Source organism: Triticum aestivum, chromosome 5B (genome assembly GCF_018294505.1).
Source record: "Triticum aestivum cultivar Chinese Spring chromosome 5B, IWGSC CS RefSeq v2.1, whole genome shotgun sequence".
NCBI lineage: Eukaryota > Viridiplantae > Streptophyta > Magnoliopsida > Poales > Poaceae > Triticum > Triticum aestivum.
Window position 1 is genome coordinate 482715006 of NC_057807.1, and position 22124 is coordinate 482737129.

Consider the following 22124-nt stretch of genomic DNA (forward strand, 5'->3'; position numbering starts at 1 on the left):
CAAAACTGATATTTTCTTCCTTTTTTTTTTGAGACAAGTATATACTTTCTTCCAAACAAAATTGTTTGAAGAGACAAATATTTCCAGTCGGGCCTCCAGCCCGGCATAGTAGGCATGGGGTTATTTTGGCCTGCCCTGGCCCGGCCTTGTTAAGTTTTGGAGGCTAGGCCCGATCCATACCTCTCAGCACTCCTGCCCCTTGCTCTCTCTCAAAAAAAAAGCACTCCTGCCCCTTAGCCAAAAAAATAAGAGCACTCCTGCCCCAGTCCTCGCCGCCGGCGTCCATGTCGTCGTTTCTCCACCGTCCCCCCCTCGTCCACACCCAAACCCCGACGCGGCGGAGGCGGCGCCAGAGCGCGAGACGGAGCGAGGCGAGTGGTCTCTCCACTCACCCACTCAGCTCTTGCGGCTCGCCTTTCCCCTCCCCTCCCCCGCGAGCCTGACGACCGGCTCAAAATAGGAAATGCGCTCCTCTCGGTCGGTCGGACCGTCGGACCGCGTGGCCGGTAATGCCTCCGCCCCGATTCCCTCTTCGATGTTTCTTCCGTGAGATTACCTGGTTATTTAGGCGTGACTGGTGTATTTGTATTGGTAGTTCTGAATTATTGCTGCGGTGTCAGAAGATGGGCGCGTGTTTGAGTTCAGGCTTGCGCACCTTCAAATATTTATAATTCGTCAGCTCGCGTTCAAATCTCATGGACGCAATTGTCGCGTTGTTTTTAACGTCACAGATTTTCGCTCAATGTGGCACAGTTGCTGAGATGAGACACCAACTGCGGGGCTGGAGTAATCGAACTTGTTGATTAGTGGGCGCCGAATGGCGCTCTTCCATTCGAGTATGCATGGTTTGGACCACGCTATGTCATCTGGTTATATGGATAGTTCACGCCCCCATTACTAGATCAGTACGACACTCCGGGGTAAGTTGTTCAGATTTGTTCTTTGTGGTCTTAGTGAGCTCAAGCAGTTTAGTTTGACCTCTTCATGGATGGACTCAGGGATCTGTTTAGTTTGTGTCCCAGACATGAGTGTTGTCAGGCTCTGGTTTACATCCACACTCACTGAAAGTAAAAGAAAAGCAGTACCACTTGCAGTATCAACCGAGTGATCCGATCATCAGTGGCCGAGCTCTGTCCAGTTGACAGAGAGGACCAGTCTTGATGGGATTGCAAAGTATTGTATGTACAGAAGAGAGATACATGTAGTAATCTCACTCTAATTTACTTTGACCCTGTACTAAGCTCCACGACATCTGATCACACTTACACTCACAGTTGCTAATGTGAACATCATAAACTAAGTTAAAAAAACATCATAAAACATAATATCAAATTTTTATTAATACATTTAGAGATGTGATATATGAGAACTCGGATGATACTTTGTTTCATATGATACGAATCAATTGCTGGACTACTGGATTGTTAACTGGTGCTATATGGGCTGTCAAAACTCAAAAGCTTTGGTGAACTATATAAAAAGGGTGTACCCAGTGCTGAAAGCTCCCACACAAGGTGGGGTCTGGGGAAGGGAATTTCTAGACAGCCTTACCCTTGCATAATAATTCTGCAAGGAGGCTGGTTTGAACCCAGGACCTCCAGGCCACAAGTGGAGAGACTCTACCACTGTGCCAGGCCAGCCCTTCTTTGGTGGACTATATAGTTTCTGAAAATGGTGCTGCCTTGTTCTAGAGCCCCCCTGCATCCATCCCTCAGCCTGGTCCTTGGAACCTATTAATCCAGAAAAAGGAATCTGTTTAGAACTGGTAATGAAATGCTATTGTCCTAGAAATAACATGCCTTTTTTCCCCATATTAAATAGGGATGGTGTTTTGAAGATAAAGGGATGGTATTCTTTTGTCGCCACTGTTTTTGAGTTTCTACGTGGCTCATTCTTGTGTATATATCAAGAGAGGAGAACATCCTAACCTTCTTTGTATTGTTCTACCATATCACTTCTTTCTTGAAATCGAAGTATTGTAAGGTAGTTAGTAAGAATAAATTGTTCATCGTTAAAGGGATGAAAATATTAATATTATTTCGTACATAAAGAGGTCATACCCTGATTAAATCTATGGAAATCACTATATTATGAAAAAAAATGCATATTTGCCTGATCCAAAATTTCCCCTTTCTGAATATATGTGTTGATGTTGGCACTTCAGCAATCTCCAGAAACTGTTTCCCAGATCACCTTAGTAACCCCATGGTTGCTTTAGATTATATGTTAATGAGCTAACTATGTGTCCTAGTCTAGTACTTCTCAACTGGAGTACATTGTCAAGAATTCTATTTTTCATGGATCCAGAGACCCCCACCCCTCCCTGGTTCCTATGTGACATTGTGCCTATCTTCAGGTTCGGATCTATGTTGGGGCCAGGGCTACTCCAGTTTTTTCCTTCAATAATTATATATGTAGGAATTGCCTATATATATTTATGCACATATATTTTTGTGATTCTTAAACTCTATCAAATTAACCTACTTTCACCTAGTTTTTGCCTTCTTTTGCTTTTATTCTCAATTAAATTTTAGCTTCATGTTCTTTTTGGCCCCTGATTTTTCATTGAAACTCAGTCACTGCCTATATCATATCTATCCTTTAAGTAAAACATGAACTTTCGTCGGTGCGTACCTTCTGCCACCAACACCACTCTCCTTTTGGCAGTTGAAGAATAATGCAGCAACTGGTGGTCCAAGATTGTAAAATGCTGAGAAGTCTCTGATGTTAAAATTTTGCCGCCATCCTGGTGCATAAACTGTCTGCCGTGCTCCCTGTTTGAATAGCACAAAAACAAGCCGATGAATACCGGCTGGTGGCCGTGGAGCTTCATAGGGAACTATTTCATTGCCTGAAACATTTGTATTCTATATTAGACTTGCTTTGCACAATTCAATTTTTTAAGGTGAAGAATAAATTTGACCATTTGACAATATGGACTGCCACTGTTCAAACTATTTTGGGCGACAAGCTCCTCATCAGTTTGACATAGATATTCCCTGTAGCTCAGTGCCATTACTGCTGAGCCTGCTCCTTTTATACTCGCTGTAAATTCAGTAAATATAGATAATGTCCTGTGATGTCTTATTTGTTGACCTTCTTCTCAAACTATATACCTTAAGCTATATGTGCGGTTGGTCTCTACAGCCCAATATCATGTGCTGCATATCCACCATTGCATCCAGACATAAACATAGAAATATTGAAGTTGAAGATAGACTATCTACAGGCGGAACGTTTCCATTAGCGAGCATATAGAAAAAGGAGATAGGTCATTTGGTTGCCTATCATTAAATGCAATAATAAAATAGTAAACTCATGAGCTGTGGCATGTTATGGAATTTCTGTTTAGTCTGCTAAAAGCATTCCAAATTCTGTTTAAAATGTGAAATCTGCTTGCAATCTTGATTGAATGACAGAGAAGCATGTCTATCTGTAGCCCAAGCCTAACAGATTGGCTAAGCCAGGTAAATGGAATGGGCTGGTATATGGCTCGAAAGAAGTCTGCCATACATTTTCTTACTGCTAATGTAGTAATTTGGCCAAGTCACATTGCTAGTATCTTTTCTGTGGGAACATGACACTAGTGCTTTGTGATAACCATAACTATGGTTTGTCTGCTTGTGCTAATACGTATGTGTGAACTCTACTAGGCAGCATCTTAAGGGAGGCTAGAAAGCACTGTGATAACTTTTCAGATTAGTGTTCTAAGTGGCATTCTAGTATTTTTTCTTCACTTGGAAATGGAAGTTCCCATGTTTGAAGAATCTGAAGTATGTCTAAATTTGGAATATAGGTGTATCTTGTATTTATGCTGGCCACAGGTCAAACATTGTATACTGTCAAGCAGTGAAGCAGGTAACAGTTTCCATCAACTTGATGTCCAATTGAGATCTCACCACATTGACAAATGTCATCAAGTGGGGCCCACAGAAAGTTACATGGTGTCAGATACTCAACTGGGGCACTGTTGGCAGATAAATACTGTCCAACTGCTTAACCTGCATCAAAGACAGGTGCAGTCACATATTAGAGCGCGGCACACACCCCTCTCTCTAAGGTGCTTTGCATTTGACTCACATGTACTCCATCCGTTCCGATTTACTCGTCGTGGTTTTAGTTCAAAGGAACGGAGGGAGTATGAGGTATCTGTATTTGAGATGGTTATGTATAGTTTAGCCTTCAGTAGGGTAATCATAAAACTTTACTTGGAAACTAGATAGAGTTTATTCGTCTCAAACTCTCAGTTGCTGCAGTGTCACCTTAAATCCAAAAAGATTAAGTATAGGGGTATAGAACGAAAATGCCTAATTAAAGACAAATAATCTCAGCATACGCTATATTAGCCTATTAAATAAACCTAATATGCATGTGTCAGTGACTGAAAGTGTACTCCTGTTTGCGATTAGTTTGACGATGGCTTGAATTAACCATTGGCTTGATTCGTACTTTTTTTTGAGTAGTTGCAATAATTCTCTAAAACCCTTGTGCACATCTTCGCTTGCAAATTTTATTTTGTTGGAACTTATGTTGTCATTTGTCATATACCACCTCCGCTAGCCTACCAAAACATCATATGTTTTAGAACGGAGGTAGTAGTTCATTAAGTAGCGGGCTTATATGATTGTTCGAGCCAAAGGAATTCAAAGTACAGAACAATGAATATTATTATTTTTGTGCGTGGAACAGTTGAGGAAAGATATTGATACCCAAATAATCTGAGTAGTTTGCCGATTGTGTTATATGATAAATTGTTCAACCGTCTGCATATGCCATGTATGATTGTTCGACTATTGGAGATTATGTAAGGCGTTACCCACCAAAACGTACATCTGTTGCCTCTGGGATGTCTGTCACCAACCTGTACAAAATAATGAACAAGACAACACCTTTAGATCTTTGATCAGCAACAGGACTGTTCATACATGATGTAATATACTACATAATCCTATGCCTAAATCATGTCAAATTAAGGAAAAAACAATGTACGATTACATTGAAAGTTTTTTAAGGAGTTTTAAGTTGAAGAAACATGAATCCGATTAATTTATTAGTTATATGGTATTTTTGGATTGGTGATACTTTCTTAATAGCAAGTAGCTAACAAAATATTGACCAATCAGCCAAACAAAAAACTTGGTGTCACAAATAGGCAGCATGTCGAGTCAGAGGAACGTATGGAAATGTCAGTGTTTGGTACAAAATCAGTTACCCGTAAGTTTATCCAGCAGGAAATGTGACTGTTACGGTAATGGCGACTTTTATTACTGGAAGGCCAAAGGGTTGTATATATGGAGATACAGGTGAGGGAAATATGCTGGGAACCCCTTATACAATTGGTATACACAGCACTTATATGTAATCTAACAATGACCACTGTTCTATATTATTTTATAATCAGCAAGTTCCTTCAATTTTTCTGCTATCTGTGGTTTGCTTCTAGATATTCCTGGCAGAAATTTTTGGCATTCATTAAATAAACATGAACAGAATGAGTTTTCAGTTTTAACATGAATAAATGTCGTCTGAGCAATACGTGTTAATTTTAAGCATTAGCTGCTTAGCTCTACCACTTGTTTCTGTTGAATAGTCTCTGTCAGCCTTTTTTTGCTTCTGTTTCCTCTAACAGTACTATTGAGATTGCATCCATGCATATCCTGATGCTTTTCATGTTGATGTCATATTTAATGCCTTCTTCAATTAATGTGTTTGTCCCAGCTCACCATATCCTATATACCTATGAGATTCATCTCCACTATCTTATTTATCTTGAATGCAGCCTATTCACATCATCAAGTAGGTTCACCATGTAAAAAGCTTTCCCACTAAATCTTCATGCGCATGCTCTCGGTAACTCTCCGGAACCTTATTGAGGGCCATCTTTTCACTACTTTGTGTTTTGAAGTAATTAATAATAAAATAAAATTTTCAGGGTACCTAGTCCATGAGAAGGTGGTAAAACATCTTGGAGACTGTAGAAACTATTAAGATTTATGCTGCAATATTTGGTTATTTAATTTCCGTGCTACCAAACAGTATCTACAGGAAAACTAATGAATGTTGATAAAAATGGCAATCTAAACAAAGAGACTTAGGTTAAGGGAGTTATGGTGCTAGAAAAGAATTAGGTTACCGCAATACTGTACTTTCTTACCCAATAGCATACAGAACAAGAGTTCCTCAGCTGTTGATGGATGGAAAAGAAACACCCCCCTCCTTTTTCGAGAGGGCTGCATTCCAATCCTGCAGGTTATCTAGGTAAGGGGTTCTTGAACTATAAACATAAAAACAATGTTGCAAGAAGCAGTCATAGGTTTCTTAAGAAATTTGGCATCATTAGGTTAAGGAAGAAACTATGCAGTACTGTGTAATAAATATAACATGCTCACCAATGCAAATATTCCCTGTATTCCGGTTTGCTTGGACTTGGCGCGTCAGGATCCACCATAACCTTATAAGATGGGATATTTCTATCTTAGCATTGAGATAAAGACAAAAGAGGCAGTTGCATACCTTATAGAGGAGCCAGAGCACAACTCTACAGAGCAAAAAGAAGACCGCAATAGTGGGAAGCAGTGTGGTCAGGTATCTTCTTTTATATATATAGCTAGCGGGTTCAGGCGGGATAGGGGATATTCTGATTAATTTTCTGGGTAGTTTTGTCTATTCAGTTATGTAGAGGATGTTCATAGCAACATGCATGTATGCCAACTTTAACATGAGAGAGCTTCAAACTCCAACTTTAAGCAAAGCAGACAGATTTGGGCTTATCCTGCCCAATATTCTTGTATAGCACTGTACAAACAAGATACTAACATAGGGTGCAGACATATATTCTAAAGTAGCATGTACTATACTTGATCATTCGCAATGGTTATTGTGTGATGTTCTTGTTCTCACTATAATATTCTTTGTGGCCTATATCTCTCGTATTTCTGTTATAAAAAATCACCCATGGAACATATATCTGTGGAAGTTAGGTATCCTTCTTTAGTGAAACATCATTCAGACTTGTGCATAAGGGTTTCTAAATGAAGGTTGCTTTGAGTAAGGAGCTTGTATAGATCAGCGTATGCATCACTCTTCTATGATTACCTTATCTGATTATTCTAGACACCATCCCTCACACGAGAGTCATCTTCTTTTTAACGTTTTGTTTGGATCAAAGGTCATTTTTCATATTATCTAACACAATAAACCTGCAAACTAAACATATCATTTTCCTACAAGGTATTGTGTTACTTACAAGTATGTAGAGCTACATATATTGTGTACTTACAAGTGTGTAGAGCTTCGTCCGGTCACGACCTTCAATCTCCACCTGTGGTGCATTGAGCACAGCAGATGATCGTACCCCAGTGCCATTTGTAATCTCCTTCTCACCATAATTAATCCTCATGGCAGCTGACTTTACGAAAGGATCCAACACATCACCAATTACCTGGCTCAGTGCCAAAGGATCCCTGCCCCGTGACATAACTTGGTTTTATTATCGTAGGAAGGCTACACAAGAGGATTTTACTGACACTTTGGTCGACTAGGCGGTGAGAAATGCTCAATATGGTGGAAGGGCTGGCTGAAAAATTTCTGTGTGGAAGAACAGAGTAGTTCGTCGTAAATTTATAGGAGTGAGGCATCCAACTTTATGTTCACAACATTCCATTGTGCACTATGAGCAAATGGAATCTAACTTTTCATAAAATATTATTATTTTCCTTATAGTTCTTCTTTGTTGCATGGAAATGTTGAGCACCTATCAATCTCCAAATGGCCTAGTTGTAGCTGTGGCTGGCCATGGTCTTAGTGAATGGCCTGTATGGTAAGTTGTTCCTGCATATATTCCCCAAAGATCTGGAGGTATGTTTAAAGCTCCAAGAATTAGCCTCCCCTGCATGACGCCTTGCCTGGGCTAGGACAAAGGTTTGCAATGAGTCATTTCATGTTCAACGATACTTCTCTGAGTGGTGAGCACTCAGCTTTAGAAAGAATATTTCGATCAACATCAGAATGCAAGAGTATGAAACCCGGGGAGGTAGAAACAGGTCATAAGCAATTTTCATTGTTCTTGAAAGCAATGGTAGTATCTAGTACTTCGCCCTTCACCCTTGAGTGGAAAAGTATTCACAGGTCCTATCTTACAGAGTTGTCACCTACTGAGGCTTCACATGGACCATACAAACAGTCAGAGAGGCTTCACAAAGATAATGCTGAAGACCTTAAATCGTGGTAATGAATTAACAGGATGCGGCTGTTCTTGTTTACTTGAGAATAGCAGGGTGTCTTATTGTGATTACTTTCAGCAAACTCAGACTTCCTTTTGGGACTATGACATCGTATAACCAGATTAGGCAAGCTTAGTCTTTCTATACCTGGATATCACGAGGTAGCCGGCTTGACTATGTGAGGATGTCTAATTCTTCTAATGTGCAAAATGAAATATATATTTATCTTTTTTTATTTTGATATCATCTACGCATGTATTCATGTTTGGTTACCTCTTTCCTTGTGCACATTGCACAAAATACAGCTGCACATGACAAGCTGGAAGAAACAGGTACTGGATGAGCATCTCCTTGTTCAAGTTGCAGAATCAATGTCTTTGATATTGTCAGAATCAAGCCATATTCCAGATTCTCCATATCATTTGAAATCTGGCTGCGAGCAGAAATTTCACCCTTGATACAAATGGGCATTTGGAGATAGGCGCTATCACCTGGAGCTTGCATTCAAACTGTACCTGCAAGAATACTACATCCAGCTGCCTCGTCTCTCCACATAAACATCCATATCAGGTAATCCGCAGCATGATGAAGAATCCATGCAGATTTTGTATTTTCAGCTGGGAATAAAAGGTGAGGACAACTGGCTGCTACATTTTTGTACCCTTTAATTCCGCATAAACTTCGGAATAAGTGCTCCGTACTGTGCCAAAGCTTTTCTTTCACCTTTTCTAGTTAGCATACGTGTCAACATACATGCAAGACAACATTAGGCCTATTAGTATACAAAGAGCTTTGCAGAAGACAAGTTATATCTCGAAAATTTCTACCCAATCCCTTCATACAAAGAAAGACCTTAAAGAAAGCATGATGTATAAGGGTACCATCAGTTTTGCAGAAAACATAAGTGTATGTACTACCAAGAGCTTGAGGAAAAAACATTTAGGGAAACCGGCTAAGAGCAGGACCCTTAACCTAGTATCTCTGTTAGTTAAGTGGTATAAATTAGAGTTTCTGAAGAAATTTGTCGACCAAAGAGGGGGGCCACGGATACCTTTGGCATCAAGGGAGCTCTGCCCGTGGTACGAACCTGTTGTTGACATTTGGATAACTAGTCTGCACGTGTACTGATACAAAATTTCTTGCAGACATGCTAATGTACGATGAGATCACAACTAACTTTTTTTAATGGAATATGCTCTAAATATCACAATCTTGTTGGAATAAAGGTACAGCGTTGCAGATCAGATGGGCATCTCCACCAGGACCTTGCTAGCAGAAAGGCAAAAGATCAACTTTAAATTGCTGAAAGTTCTCGCATGACAATCACAAGGGAAAGGCACCAAGGAATTTCCCCGCACCGCAAACTACCTACACCTGACTTTCGTGGATGTACTCTCGCCATGCATGCCAGGCCTCTCCGCTGCGGCGCTGCCTATGGTCCCTCTGAACTGTTTGAGGACCAGCTGGAAACAGCGCTAAAGTTCATCTAATCCAGGTCAGAGCTGAATCTATTCTAGTGGAGTGCAGTCTTATCATTTGGCAATCCTGCATCTACAAATTACTGATACAGCTTGCAGCATATATACTGTTTGTCATGATGGGCTACAGTACCGGCATGGCAGGCTGCAGTAGCAAAATGGGCCAAGAACAGGAAAACAGAGCAAGTCAGTCCCATAGTTGGCAACGGGGTGGCGGCTTGCTGATTGGTGGGTCCAGAGTCCAGAGACTGGGTCGGCGTGGATTGCACTCTGTTATGTAGAACGGCAATGACAAGTGGGCCTAATAGTGGAGGAATGAGACTGATGTACTTTATGTTCTCGAGTAACAAAAAGTGACCGTTATTCTCTCCAGTCGCTTATCTCTTTTGGGTTCTCCCTTCCCCCTTTTTTCTGTGCTGTGACGGCGATCATATCTTAGGTGACGGGGACATAACATTGTTGCAGCAGCTTGTGCTGACCGTTGTGGCGCTATGTAATCTGTGCTAGATTTTTACTCCCTTCGTTCCAAAATAAATGACTCAGCTTTGTACTAACTCAAAATAGATGACTCAGCTTTGTACTAACTTAAGATAAGTTAAGTTAGTACAAAGCTGAGTCATCTATTTTGGAACGGAGGGAGTACTATCTAAGAGCTTACAGGTTTGACATCTGGCATTGTTTTTTTTTTCTACATCTCTAGTTTTTTTTCTATATCTCTAGCATTGATTTACTGGTTTCTCTAGCAATCTCAGGTCAATTAATCCAGTGTGAAGACCAGAACAGTGTGATAACACGCAGCAGCAAGAATGGGTTGGTCAGAGCAATTCAGGAATCTGGTTATCAATACTGCTGTATATTTACTTATCTTTCACCAGAGTAAAGAGGCAAGCCTAGCCGTTGATTGGATATTTTGGATGGATCAGCGGTTCAGAGTGAAGGAATTACTATACACATTCATCTGCAGCTGTCATAGATGGATGGGGTTCAAACATGGACTCAGATCTTCTTGACGGGTTTGAATGAGGGATGGGATGAGAACAAGAGCTAATTTGGACAAGAGGCCAACATTTTCTACTAGCATACACACCGCTAGCGTCCATCTTAATCCTATTTCAGGGGCCTAGTTTTTGAAACTTCTGTGTATCATATTTCAGGGCCCTGGTTTTTACGCCTTATATTTTCTTGAATCTCAGTCGACCGAGACTTGGTTATGTCTCAGTCGATGCTATATTCGTGAGATCTTGCATGGAGATTCGTGCAAAAATTTAATTTTAGTTTTTCTTTTTTCCTTTCTTATATGTTATGTATAGCCATACAGTTTGTAAAATGAACCCTGCTATACAAACGAAAGTACATAGACGATTTCTGAACAATGTTGAAGATCGCACCATCTGATGCACACAACAACGCTGCTCCACCGTTTGATATAAGTGTTGGTTGCATGTCATGTGTGTACCGTCGTCTGCATAGCAATTTGGTTGTAAAATTTCAGTCACTTTTTTTTTCCATTTTGTATTTGTTCTGTAAGTCTTGTATTTTTGTTTATTTTTAGCTCTCTATTTGCTGCAACTGCATCCTTCTATCCTTGAGAATTTGCCAGTCATCAATATATTACCCCCTCTGTTCCCGAGTCAAGGGGAATAAGGTGAAGACGTGGTCTTCTGAGTTCAATCTCAGACTCCCTAACTAGACCGTACAGTTGTCACCGTAACTGGAACTGGTCTACCAAATCCTTGTCTTCGTCGAGCAACTGGTTCTATCACTTCACTCCTTTACTTACTGTTTAGTTTTACGAAGTCTTTGTTTGTCTATTCTGTTCGAAGACATTGTGTGAAGACATTCCCTCTGATTGCATATTTGTCTTCACACTATCTTTCTAACCTGATCTGTTCTACCTAGCTAGTACTAGTCTTTGTTCATCACTTATATTCGTGCATGGCTAGTGTAGTTTCACTTTGGTTGTATTTTGCTTAGTCTCTGTTTCTCTTGTTCATCTTCGAATACATTGTCTGTTTTGATGGTTTTCATAAAAATCGCCTATTCACCCCCTCTAGTCGATCACCCCCTCTAGTCGATAACTAGCACTTTTACTCTCGTACGCGTGTGTGTGCGAGGCATTCGTGAACTGAACCCGAGCGAGGTGTTCGCTTACTGAACCCGAGCGATCGCACTAACTAGCTACTACTGAACACGAGCGATCGATCCCACTATGTACTGCAGCCGATCGATCCCTGCTCCATCGTATCTATAATTTTTTATTGTTCCATGCTATTATATTATCAATCTTGGATGCTTTATATGCTATTTTATATCATTTTTTTGGGACTAACCCAATAGTGTTGTTAGTTGTACATGTATACCCTTGGTACCCATCTAAAATCTTGATGATGTGTAGTTTCCCACACTTATATTCTTTCAATGTTGCTTTGTCTTGAACTGATATGATTTGATTTGGCAAGACAATGCAGTGACCATAGCATATAGATATATGTTTGTTTGATACTTTTATTATGTACTACTTCACAATAGAAGACTTGTTAGTTTAATCATGTCCACCTTACTACTGAATTGGTTCACGAAAATGAGTTTCATATACTACATGCTAAATCTGTTATGTGTCGACTTGTTTCTTCCTTTAGAATGCTGACAGAATATTGGAGAAAAATACCAATTAAGTAATGATAAAGAAAGTAATGCAGATAAGGTTCATGATAGTGAGATAACCTTGTTGGTCTCCAACAAAGATTATAAAACAGACAAGGAAAACTATGTTGAAGACAGTGAGACAACCCAAAGTCCTGTCTTTGATGTAGTGTTCGAGTTACTGGCCACTAAAGCTGGCACAAGCTCTTCGAACTCGCTGTCTGAATCAGTTCGGTTTCTTGAGTCTCAACTACAAGCTGAAAGACATCGATCAACCGTGCTGCAACAAGAAGCCGAAGGATTGAGGAAGTCTCTGCGGAATTCAGATGCATACTTTCTGGTGGAACATCAAGAGTTGGAGGATTTTAGCGCCAAACAAGGGAAAACTAATAAGCTTGCTAAGCTTATTGCCAGCATGGTGGATTCCTAGGATAACGTTTCTTAAGCTCTTCTGAAGTTGTTTCGGTTCTGGACTTGTTTTGCCCCCGTGTTTATTTGCGCTGGTGGCCAATTTAGACGCCCAGTGTATGCAATATGCTACTTTGTTGTTCCCTATATTTGCACTGGTGGCGAACTTTGATGCCCAGTGGATGTAATATGTGTAATAACCGTAATAGCCTAGTGTAAGTTGCTTTCTTATTTATTTTCTTATTGTCCTGTTTATTTGTTTGCTTGTAGCCAGTCCTTTTTCCGCGGTTTGCCAGTGGCCACAATAACCATGGGCCTACTACCTGCTGTAATGACCATTGGCCTCTTACAGGCCATAGGATCCATGGGCCTTCTATGGGTCGTAGGATCCATGGGCCACACATGGGTCCTACTATTTGTGGACCAATAGCGGACCACATATGGGCTAAAATCGGAATCGTCCATTTATGGGCCCAACCATAATGGGCTGTTAACATGCCGGTATATATCATAGGCTTAATTCTATCGACATGTATAACGGGTTGTTAATGGTCTGGAATACATGAGGGGATGAAAGCGACCCAATGGGTTAACGAGCCAGAAACTGGCCGACTGTAACCACATGCTGAATTTGTCCCATTAGCGAAATAGGCCAGTAATGGACCGTAAGTAATCGAGGGATGGAAATGAGCCCAAGAATATATGGGCCCTTAGAAGGCCGAACGATAACACGGGTTGGAAACGGCCCAACTGAATCATGAGCTGTTAATGGGTATAAAGTGATTTATTGTTCATTATGGGCCAAAATCACCACGAGCCGTTAAAGCAGGGCCCATAGTTACAAATGGTCTCATATGGGCCGAAAGACGTCATGAGCCATACATGGGCCGTAAGTGACAATGGGCTGGAGTTATATTGGGCACCCCACATGACACTGCCGTGCCAAATTTGGAAAGGCCATAACGGGCCATGAGTTACCGGGCTATAAATGGGCTACATGCGAACATGCCATTAACAGGCTTTCCATGGGCCGGCCCGCTAGCTTTTGACCAAGTCAAATGGGTTGGCCTCTTTAACCTATATGGGCCTCTGTTGGGCCATGCCATGTGTCGACGTATCATAGGCACGTCTCGTCCATTGGATGGATGGAATCTGTCCCAACGCGAAGCTGACATGTGGCTCCTTCGACCAATGAGAAATTTACATGTGGAAAATCGTCATTGGTCGTGGCTGTTAACGGGTTATCAGATCCAAAACCGAACTCGATAGCTTAACGGCGACCGGTTGCGGTGGATGCCATGTGTTGGTTACCCTTGATGAAAACACTTCCATGATGCGCCATTTATCATCATCGAAGTGGACATTTCCGTGATGATAATTTGAGTATTGTCATGGAACACTTCTATGACAACACAAGCATGACTATCTTGATTCTGTCATAAAATCACCACGGATGTACATGCATGACAGAAAACGTGACCTACTGTGACAAACACGTATCATTGTCCCTGATGCACTGCCAGGTGTGCGACCCGCTCCCTCCAATCTAGATGCTATGAACGTGTGGCAGGCAAGAAATGCTGACTACATGATAGTTAATTGGGCATGCTTTACGGTGTAGAATCGGTGCTCCAAAAGCTTTTTGAGCACCACGGGGCATATGAGATGTTTCAGCAGCTAAAATTGGTATTTCAGGCTCACTCTCGTGTGGGGAGGTATGACACCTCCAACAAGTTCTTTAGCTATAAGATGTAGGAGAATGGCTCTGTTACTAAGCACGTACTCAAAATGTCTAGGTTCTTCAACCTCTTGAATCAGTTGGTAGTTAATCTTTTGGATGAAGTAGCAATTGACAAGGTTCTCCAGTCACTTCAACCAAGTTATAAGGGCTTTGTGATGAACTATAATATGCAAGGATGAAGAAGATGACCCTGAGATTTTCGCGATGCTTAAGGCCGCGGAGGTAGAAATCAAGAAAGAGCATCAAGTGTGGATGGTCAACAAGACCACCAATATCAAGAAGGGAAAGGGAAAGAAAGGGAACTTCAAGAGGAATGGCAAGCTAGTTGCCACTCCCGTGAAGAAACCCAAGGTTGGACCGAGACCTAAGACTGAGTGCTTCTATTGCAAGGGGAATGGTCGCTGGAAGCGGAACTGCCCTAAGTACTTGGCAGATAAGAAGGCTGGCAACGTCAACAAAGGTATATTTGATATACATGTTATTGATGTGTACCTTACTAGTGCTCATAGTAGCTCCTGGGTATTTGACACTAGTTCAGTTGCTAACATTTGTAACTAGAAATAAGACCTGCGGAATAAATGGAGACTAGCTAAGGACGAGGTAACGATGCGTGTTGGAAATGTCTCCAAGGTTGATGTGGTCGCCATCGGCACACTCCCTCTATGTCTACCTTCGGGATTAGTTTTATACCTAAATAATTATTATTTGGTGCCCGCATTAAGCATGCATATTATATCCATATCTTGTTTATTACAAGACGGTTATTCACTTAAGTTAGAGAATAGAGGTTGTTCTACTTACATGCATAATATCTTCTATGGTCATGCACCCAATGTGAATGGTTTATTCTTGTTGAATCTCGATCGAAGTGATACACATGTTCATAATATTGATGCCAAAGGATGCAAAGTGAATGATGATAGTACCATATACTTGTGGCACTATCGCTTAGGTCATATTGGTGTAAAGCACATGAAGAAACGCCATATTAATGGACTTATGGAATCACTTGACTTTGAACATTTGATACATGCGAACAATGCCTCATGGGCAAGATGACTACTGAAGAAAATATGCCCTAGAGGCAATAATAAAGTTGTTATTTTATATTTCCTTATTCATGATAAAGGTTTATTATTCATGCTAAAATTGTATTCATCGGGAACTTAAATACATGTGTGAATACATAAACAAATACCGTGTCCCTGGTAAGCCTCTACTAGACTAGCTCGTTGATCAAAGATGGTTAAGGTTTCCTAACCATGGACATGAGTTGTCATTTGATAACGGGATCACATCATTACGAGAACGATGTGATGGACAAGACCCATCCGTTATCTTAGCATAATCATCATCCAGTTTTATTGCTATTGCTTTCTTAATGTCAAATACATATTCCTCAGACTATGAGATCATGCAACTACCAGATACCGGAGGAATACTTGTGTGCTATCAAACGTCACAACATAACTGGGTGATCATAAAGATGCTCTACAGGTATCTCCGAAGGTGTCTGTTGAGTTGGCATAGATCAAAATTAGGATTTGTCACTCCGAGTATCAGAGAGGTATCTCTAGGCCCTCTCGGTAATACACATCATAAGCTTGCAAGCAAACGACTAAGGAGTTAGTCACGAGATGATGTATTACGGAACGAGTAAAGAGACTTGCCGGTAATGAGATTGAACTAGGTATGAAGATACCGACAATCGAATCTCGGGCAAGTAACATACCAATGGACAAAGGGAATTAGAAAGAGAAATTTATTTTGAAAATTAGAGATGGCACATGCAAATTTGCTTAGAACGGCATGGAAATACCGCATATAGGTAGGTATAGTGGATTCATATGGCAAAACTAGTTTAAAGGGTTTTGGATGCACAAGTAGTGATCATACTTAGTGCAAAATGAAGGCTAGCAAAAAGATTGAAAAGCGACCAACCAAGAAACGAAAAATCTCGTACCCAAGCATTAAGCATAAGTAACACCGAATAATGCACCACAACTAGGATATAAATTTCATTGCATAACTATTGATTTCGTGCTTGCATAGGGAATCACAAACCTTAACATCAATATTCTTACTAAAGCACAATTACTCATCAACATGACTCACATATCACATCGTCATATCTCAAAATCATTACTAAGAATCAAGTTTATTTTGTCCAATGATCTTCATGAAAGTTTTTATTATATCCTCCTTGGATATCTATCACTTTGGGACTATTTTCATATGTTGCTTTTAATAAGCTCAAACAAATTTAAGTGAAGAACATGAACATAGTATTTATTTCTATCAAAATAGTCTAAGTGAAGCAAGAGAGAATTTCTAAAAAAAATTACTAACTACCAAATAAATATAAGTGAAGCATGAGAGCATTTCTTCAAAAATAACAAAGCACACAATGTTCAAAAAGATATAAGTGAAGCACTAGAGCAATTCCATGGCTCTAAAAATTTAAGTGAAGCATAGGAGCAAGCATAGCATAATTTTTGGCTCTCTCAAAAGGGTGTGTCCAACAAGGATTCAAGACTTAAAACACAAAGAAAAACAAGCAAGGACTCATATCACACAAGACGCTCCAAGAAAAACTCATAATATACGACGAATAAAAATATAGTTCCAAGTAAAATACTGATGGTTGTTAGAAGAAAGAGGGGATGCCACTCGGGGGCATCCCCAAGCAGGGGCATCCCCAAGCTTAGTTGCTTGCTACTTCATGAATATTATCTTGGGGTGCCTCGGGCATCCCCAAGGTTAGCTTTTTGCTAATCCTTATCCCTTCATCCATAGTAAGATCACCCAAAACTTCAAAACTTCAATCACACAAAACTCAACAAAACCTTCATGAGATCCGTTAGTATAAGAAAGCAAATCACTACTATAAGTATTGTTGCAAACCTATTCATATTTTATTTTTGCATTATATCTACTATATCCCATCTTTTCTATGGAAAAAACTCTTAAAAACCATAGAATCATTAAAACAAGCACACAACACAAAGAAAACAGAATATGTCAAAAACAGAACAATCTGTAGCAACCTGACTACTTCGAATACTTCTGTAACTCCAAAAATTATGAAAAATTAGGACGACATGAATAATTTGTTTATTAATCTTCTGCACAAAGAATCAGCTCAAAATCACTCTACTAATAAAAATGAAAAATAATTTCGTGAGTGTAAAAGTTTCTGTTTTTCAGCAAGATCAAATCAACTTTCACCCAAACCATCCCAAAGGCCTTGCTTGGCAAAAACACTAATTTAAACCACAAAAACACATCTAATCAGAGGCATAATTGGGTATTTTATTGAAAACAGCAAGAAAACCCAAAAGCAAAAAGATACAAGTTGGGTTGCCTCCCAACGAGCGCTATCGTTTTACGCCCCTAGCTAGGCATAACGCGTAGGATCTAAGTGTTACCCTCTATAATCTTTGCCACTTTAGTAAGGGCCTTTTCAAATCCGGGAGGCTCTTTGTGCTTCCCTAAACTTTCCGGGAAAGAAACCATCTTGAGATCTAAAATATCCAACCGTTTATTGCAAAGGATAATCAAAGTGTTCATACGATTGATACTACCATTGAGATGTTTGAGAGGTTCAATATATTTTTGCAATTCAACAATATGTTTATGCGAATCACCGAGTTCTTCCAAAATTTGAACTCCCTCTAGGGTGAAAGAGAACCCTTCCTTTTGTGGTGGAACCCCCAAAATTCCTTCTAAAATTTCGTAGGCAGCATTAACATCAAGCTCAGTAAAATTCCCTTTCACGAAAAAATCCAAGAGTTGTCTATGATGCAAAGCCAATCCTACGTAAAAATTTCTAAGCAAAATTTTTGCATCTCCCTTTAGATTGAAAACATGGTAAGTGGTACGTCTCCAACGTATCTATAATTTTTGATTGTTCCATGCTATTTTATTATCTGTTTTGAATGATTATTGGCTTTATTATACACTTTTATATTACTTTTGGGACTAACCTATTAACCGGAGGCCCAACCCATATTGTTGTTTTATTGCCTGTTTCAGTATTTCGAGGAAAAGGAATAACATACGGAGTCCAAACGGAATGAAACCTTCGACAACGTTATTTTTGGGAAGAATAGGATCCTGGAGACTTGGAGTGCATGTCAGAAGATCCTCGAGGAGGCCAGGAGATAGGGGGCGCCCCCCCTACTGGGTGCGCCCCCTGTCTCGTGGATCCCTCGAGCACCCCCCTGACCGACTTCTTTCGCCTATATAAGCCTACATACCCTAAAACCATCGAGAATCAAGATAGATCGGGAGTTCCGCCGCTGCAAGCCTTTGTAGCCACCAAAAACCTCTCGGGAGCCCTTCCCGGCACCCTGCCGGAGGGGGGATCCTTCATCGGTGGCCATCTTCATCATCCCGGCGCTCTCCATGACGAGGAGGGAGTAGTTCACCCTCGGGTACCAATAGCTATGTGTTTGATCTCTCTCTCTCTCTCTCTCTCTCTCTCTCTCTCGTGTTCTCTCTCGTGTTCCCTCTATGGCATGATCTTGATGTATCCCGAGCTTTGCTATTGTAGTTGGATCTTATGATGTTTCTCCCCCTCTACTCTCTTGTGATGAATTGAGTTTCCCCTTTGAAGTTATCTTATCAAATTGAGTCTATTATGAGAACACTTGATGTATGTCTTGTCGTGCTTATTTGTGGTGACAATGGGATATCATGTGCCACTTGATGTATGTTTTGGTGACCAACTTGTGGGTTCCGCCCATGAACCTATGCATAGGGGTTGGCACACGTTCTTGACTCTCTGGTAGAAACTTTCGGGCACTCTTTGAAGTACTTTGTGTTGGTTGGATGAATCTGAGACTGTGTGATGCATATCGTATAATCATGCCCACGGATACTTGAGGTGACAATGGAGTATCTAGGTGACATTAGGGTTTTGGTTGATTTGTGTCTTAAGGTGTTATTCTAGTACGAACTCTTTAATAGATCGATCCAAAAGAATAACTTTGAGGTGGTTTCGTACCCTACCATAATCTCTACGTTTGTTCTCCGCTATTAGTGGCTTTGGAGTGACTCTTTGTTGCATGTTGAGGGCTTGTTATATGATCTATCTATGTTATTACTGTTGAGAGAACTTGCACTAGTGAAAGTATGAAACCTAGGCCTTGTTTCCTACCATTGCAATACCGTTTACGCTCACTTTTATCTTTAGTTACCTTGCTGTTTTTATATTTTCAGATTACAAATACCTTTATCTACTATCCATATTGCACTTGTATCACCATCTCTTCGCCGAACTAGTGCACCTATACAATCTACCATTGTATTGGATGTGTTGGGGACACAAGAGACTCTTTGTTATTTGGTTGCAGGGTTGCTTGAGAGAGACCATCTTCATCCTACGCCTCCTACGGATTGATAAACCTTAGGTCATCCACTTGAGGGAAATTTGCTACTGTCCTACAAACCTGTGCACTTGCAGGCCCAACAACGTCTACAAGAAGAAGGTTGTGTAGTAGACATCAAGCTCTTTTCTGGCGCCGTTGCCGGGGAGGTGAGTGCTTGAAGGTATATCTTTAGATCTTGCAATCGAATCTTTTTGTTTCTTGTTTTATCACTAGTTTAGTTTATAAAAGAAAACTACAAAAAAATGGAGTTAAGTTTGTCTCATACGCTTCATCTTTTTAATATCTTTCGTGAGTATGATGAAAAGGAAAATTGTGCTCAAGTGCTAGAAGAAGAATTACATAGAATGCTTGGCATGAAATATGTGAATGATGAGCATGATTGTAATGCTGTTAGTATGAATTCCTTGAATATCCATGACGCTAATGATATGCAAAGCCACGAGCTTGGGGAAGCTATGTTTGATGAAGATGATATTTGTTGTCCCCCAAGTTTTGATGAGCAAATTCATTATGATGAAAGCATGCCTCCTATTTATGATGATTATATTGATGAAAGTGGGTTTGGAAGAGTGACAACTTTAGGAAGTAATGATCCCACTATTTTGGAGGATGTTGAATCTTATTGTGATGAATATGAAAGTGGACTTGGAAGAGTGTCAACTTTATTTAGTGATGATTCCACTATTTCGGAAGAGGTTCCAATTGATTATGAGAACAAAGTTGCTATCTATGATGATTATTGTGATGACTTGTATGCTATTAGGAATAATGATAACCACGAAACTTGTCATCATGATTTTAGTTTTCAATTGGATTATGCTTCACATGATAGTTATTTTGTTGAGTTTGCTCCCACTATTATTCATGAGAAGAATTCTACTTATGTGGAGAGTAGGAACTTTTCTATGCTAGTAGATCATGAAAAGAATGATTTAGGTGCTGGTTATATTGTTGAATTCATTCATGATGCTACTGAAAATTATTATGAGGGAGGAATATATGCTTGTAGGAATTGCAATAATGTCAAGTTTCCTCTCTATGTGCTTAAAATCTTGAAGTTATGCTTGTTTTGCCTTCCTATGCTAGTTGATTATTGTTCCCATAAGTTGTTTGATCACAAAATCCCTATGCATAGGAAGTGGGTTAGACTTAAATGTGCTAGTCATATTCTTCATGATGCTCTCTTTATGTTTCAATTCTTATCTTTTATGTGAGCATCATTGTCATCATCATGCCTAGCTAGAAAGGCATTAAAGAAAAGCGCTTGTTGGGAGACAACCCAATATTTATCCTTACTTTTTTTTGTGTCCACATGATTATGCTACTGTATTAATCATGTTTTATAGCTTTTGTTTCAATAAAGTTCCAAGTAGAACCTTTGGGAAGACTTGGGTAAAGTTTATATGATCTTTCTGTAAAAAACAGAAACTTTAGCGCTCACGAGATTAGCTGCCATTTTTTACTGGAGAGTGATTTTAGGTTGATTATTTTTGCATATGATTAATAGACAAATTACTCAGGTCCAGCAATTTATTTCAGAATTGTTTGAGTTCCATAAGTATACGTTTGATACAGATTACTACAGACTGTTCTGTTTTTGACAGATTCTGTTTTCATTGTGTTGTTTGCTTATTTTGATGAATCTATGAGTAGTATCGGAGGGTATGAACCATAGAAAAGCTGGAGTACAGTAGATATTACACCAATATGAATTTATAAAGAGTTCATTACAGTACCTAAGTGGTGGTTTTATTTTCTTTTACTAACGGAGCTTACGAGTTTTGTTTTGAGTTTTGTGTGGTTGAAGTTTTCAAGTTTTGGGTAAGGATTCGATGGACTATGGAATAAGGAGTGGAAAGAGCCTAAGCTTGGGGATGCCCAAGGCACTCCAAGGTAATATCCAAGGACAAACAAGATCCTAAGCTTGGGGATGCCCCGGAAGGCATCCCCTCTTTCGTCTTTGTTCATCGGTAACTTTACTTGGAGCTATATTTTTATTCGCCACATGATATGTGTTTTGCTTGGAGCGTCATTTTATTTTGTTAGTTTTTGCTTGCTGTTAGTTAGAATAATGTTTTGCATCTTCAGTTTCAATAAAAAAGTCAAGGATAGCCTTTGCCATGCTTATTTTGCTAGTATACATGTTGCTGTTTGAAAACAGAAAGTTTACCGCTGTTGCAAAAATTCCCTAGAAAAGTCAGAGAATGGTATAACGTCGAATATTTTTGCATATTAATCT

At 39.9% G+C, this 22124-nt stretch overlaps 1 protein-coding gene and 1 long non-coding RNA gene across 4 annotated transcripts; one reads left to right on the top strand and one right to left on the bottom strand.

Moving 5' to 3' along the window:
* The first annotated feature begins 224 nt into the window (after window positions 1–224).
* LOC123112665 (uncharacterized) lies at window positions 225–11073 on the top strand. Of its 2 annotated transcripts, XR_006455632.1 has the most exons (3): window positions 225–506; window positions 8528–8792; window positions 9449–11073. It is a non-coding gene; the product is annotated as an uncharacterized lncRNA (long non-coding RNA). The 2 variants fall into 2 exon arrangements; XR_006455631.1 differs by having other exon boundaries at window positions 8528–11073.
* LOC123112663 (protein FLOWERING LOCUS T) lies at window positions 1243–7571 on the bottom strand. Of its 2 annotated transcripts, XM_044533722.1 has the most exons (5): window positions 7280–7571; window positions 6390–6451; window positions 4821–4861; window positions 2635–2851; window positions 1243–1730 (listed from the first exon to the last, which is right to left on the bottom strand). In XM_044533722.1, the coding sequence occupies exons 1-5, from the start codon at window positions 7475–7477 to the stop codon at window positions 1712–1714; spliced, it is 537 nt and encodes a 178-aa protein (XP_044389657.1). In that variant the 5' UTR covers window positions 7478–7571; the 3' UTR covers window positions 1243–1711. The 2 variants fall into 2 exon arrangements, with proteins under 2 accessions (XP_044389657.1, XP_044389656.1); XM_044533721.1 differs by lacking the exon at window positions 1243–1730 and having other exon boundaries at window positions 1755–2851.
* Window positions 11074–22124: the final 11051 nt, after the last annotated feature.

Bases quoted from the DNA above. Each gene is read 5' to 3' on its own strand.
- LOC123112663 (XM_044533721.1), bottom strand. From the start codon at position 7,477: ATGTCACGGGGCAGGGATCCTTTGGCACTGAGCCAGGTAATTGGTGAT. The intron at 6,452-7,279 runs GTAAGTACACAA...CCATCTTATAAG, and splicing joins GGACGAAGCTCTACACACTT to GTTATGGTGGATCCTGACGC. The intron at 2,852-4,820 runs GTGGGTAACGCC...CAAATGTTTCAG, and splicing joins GGCAACAGATGTACGTTTTG to GCAATGAAATAGTTCCCTAT.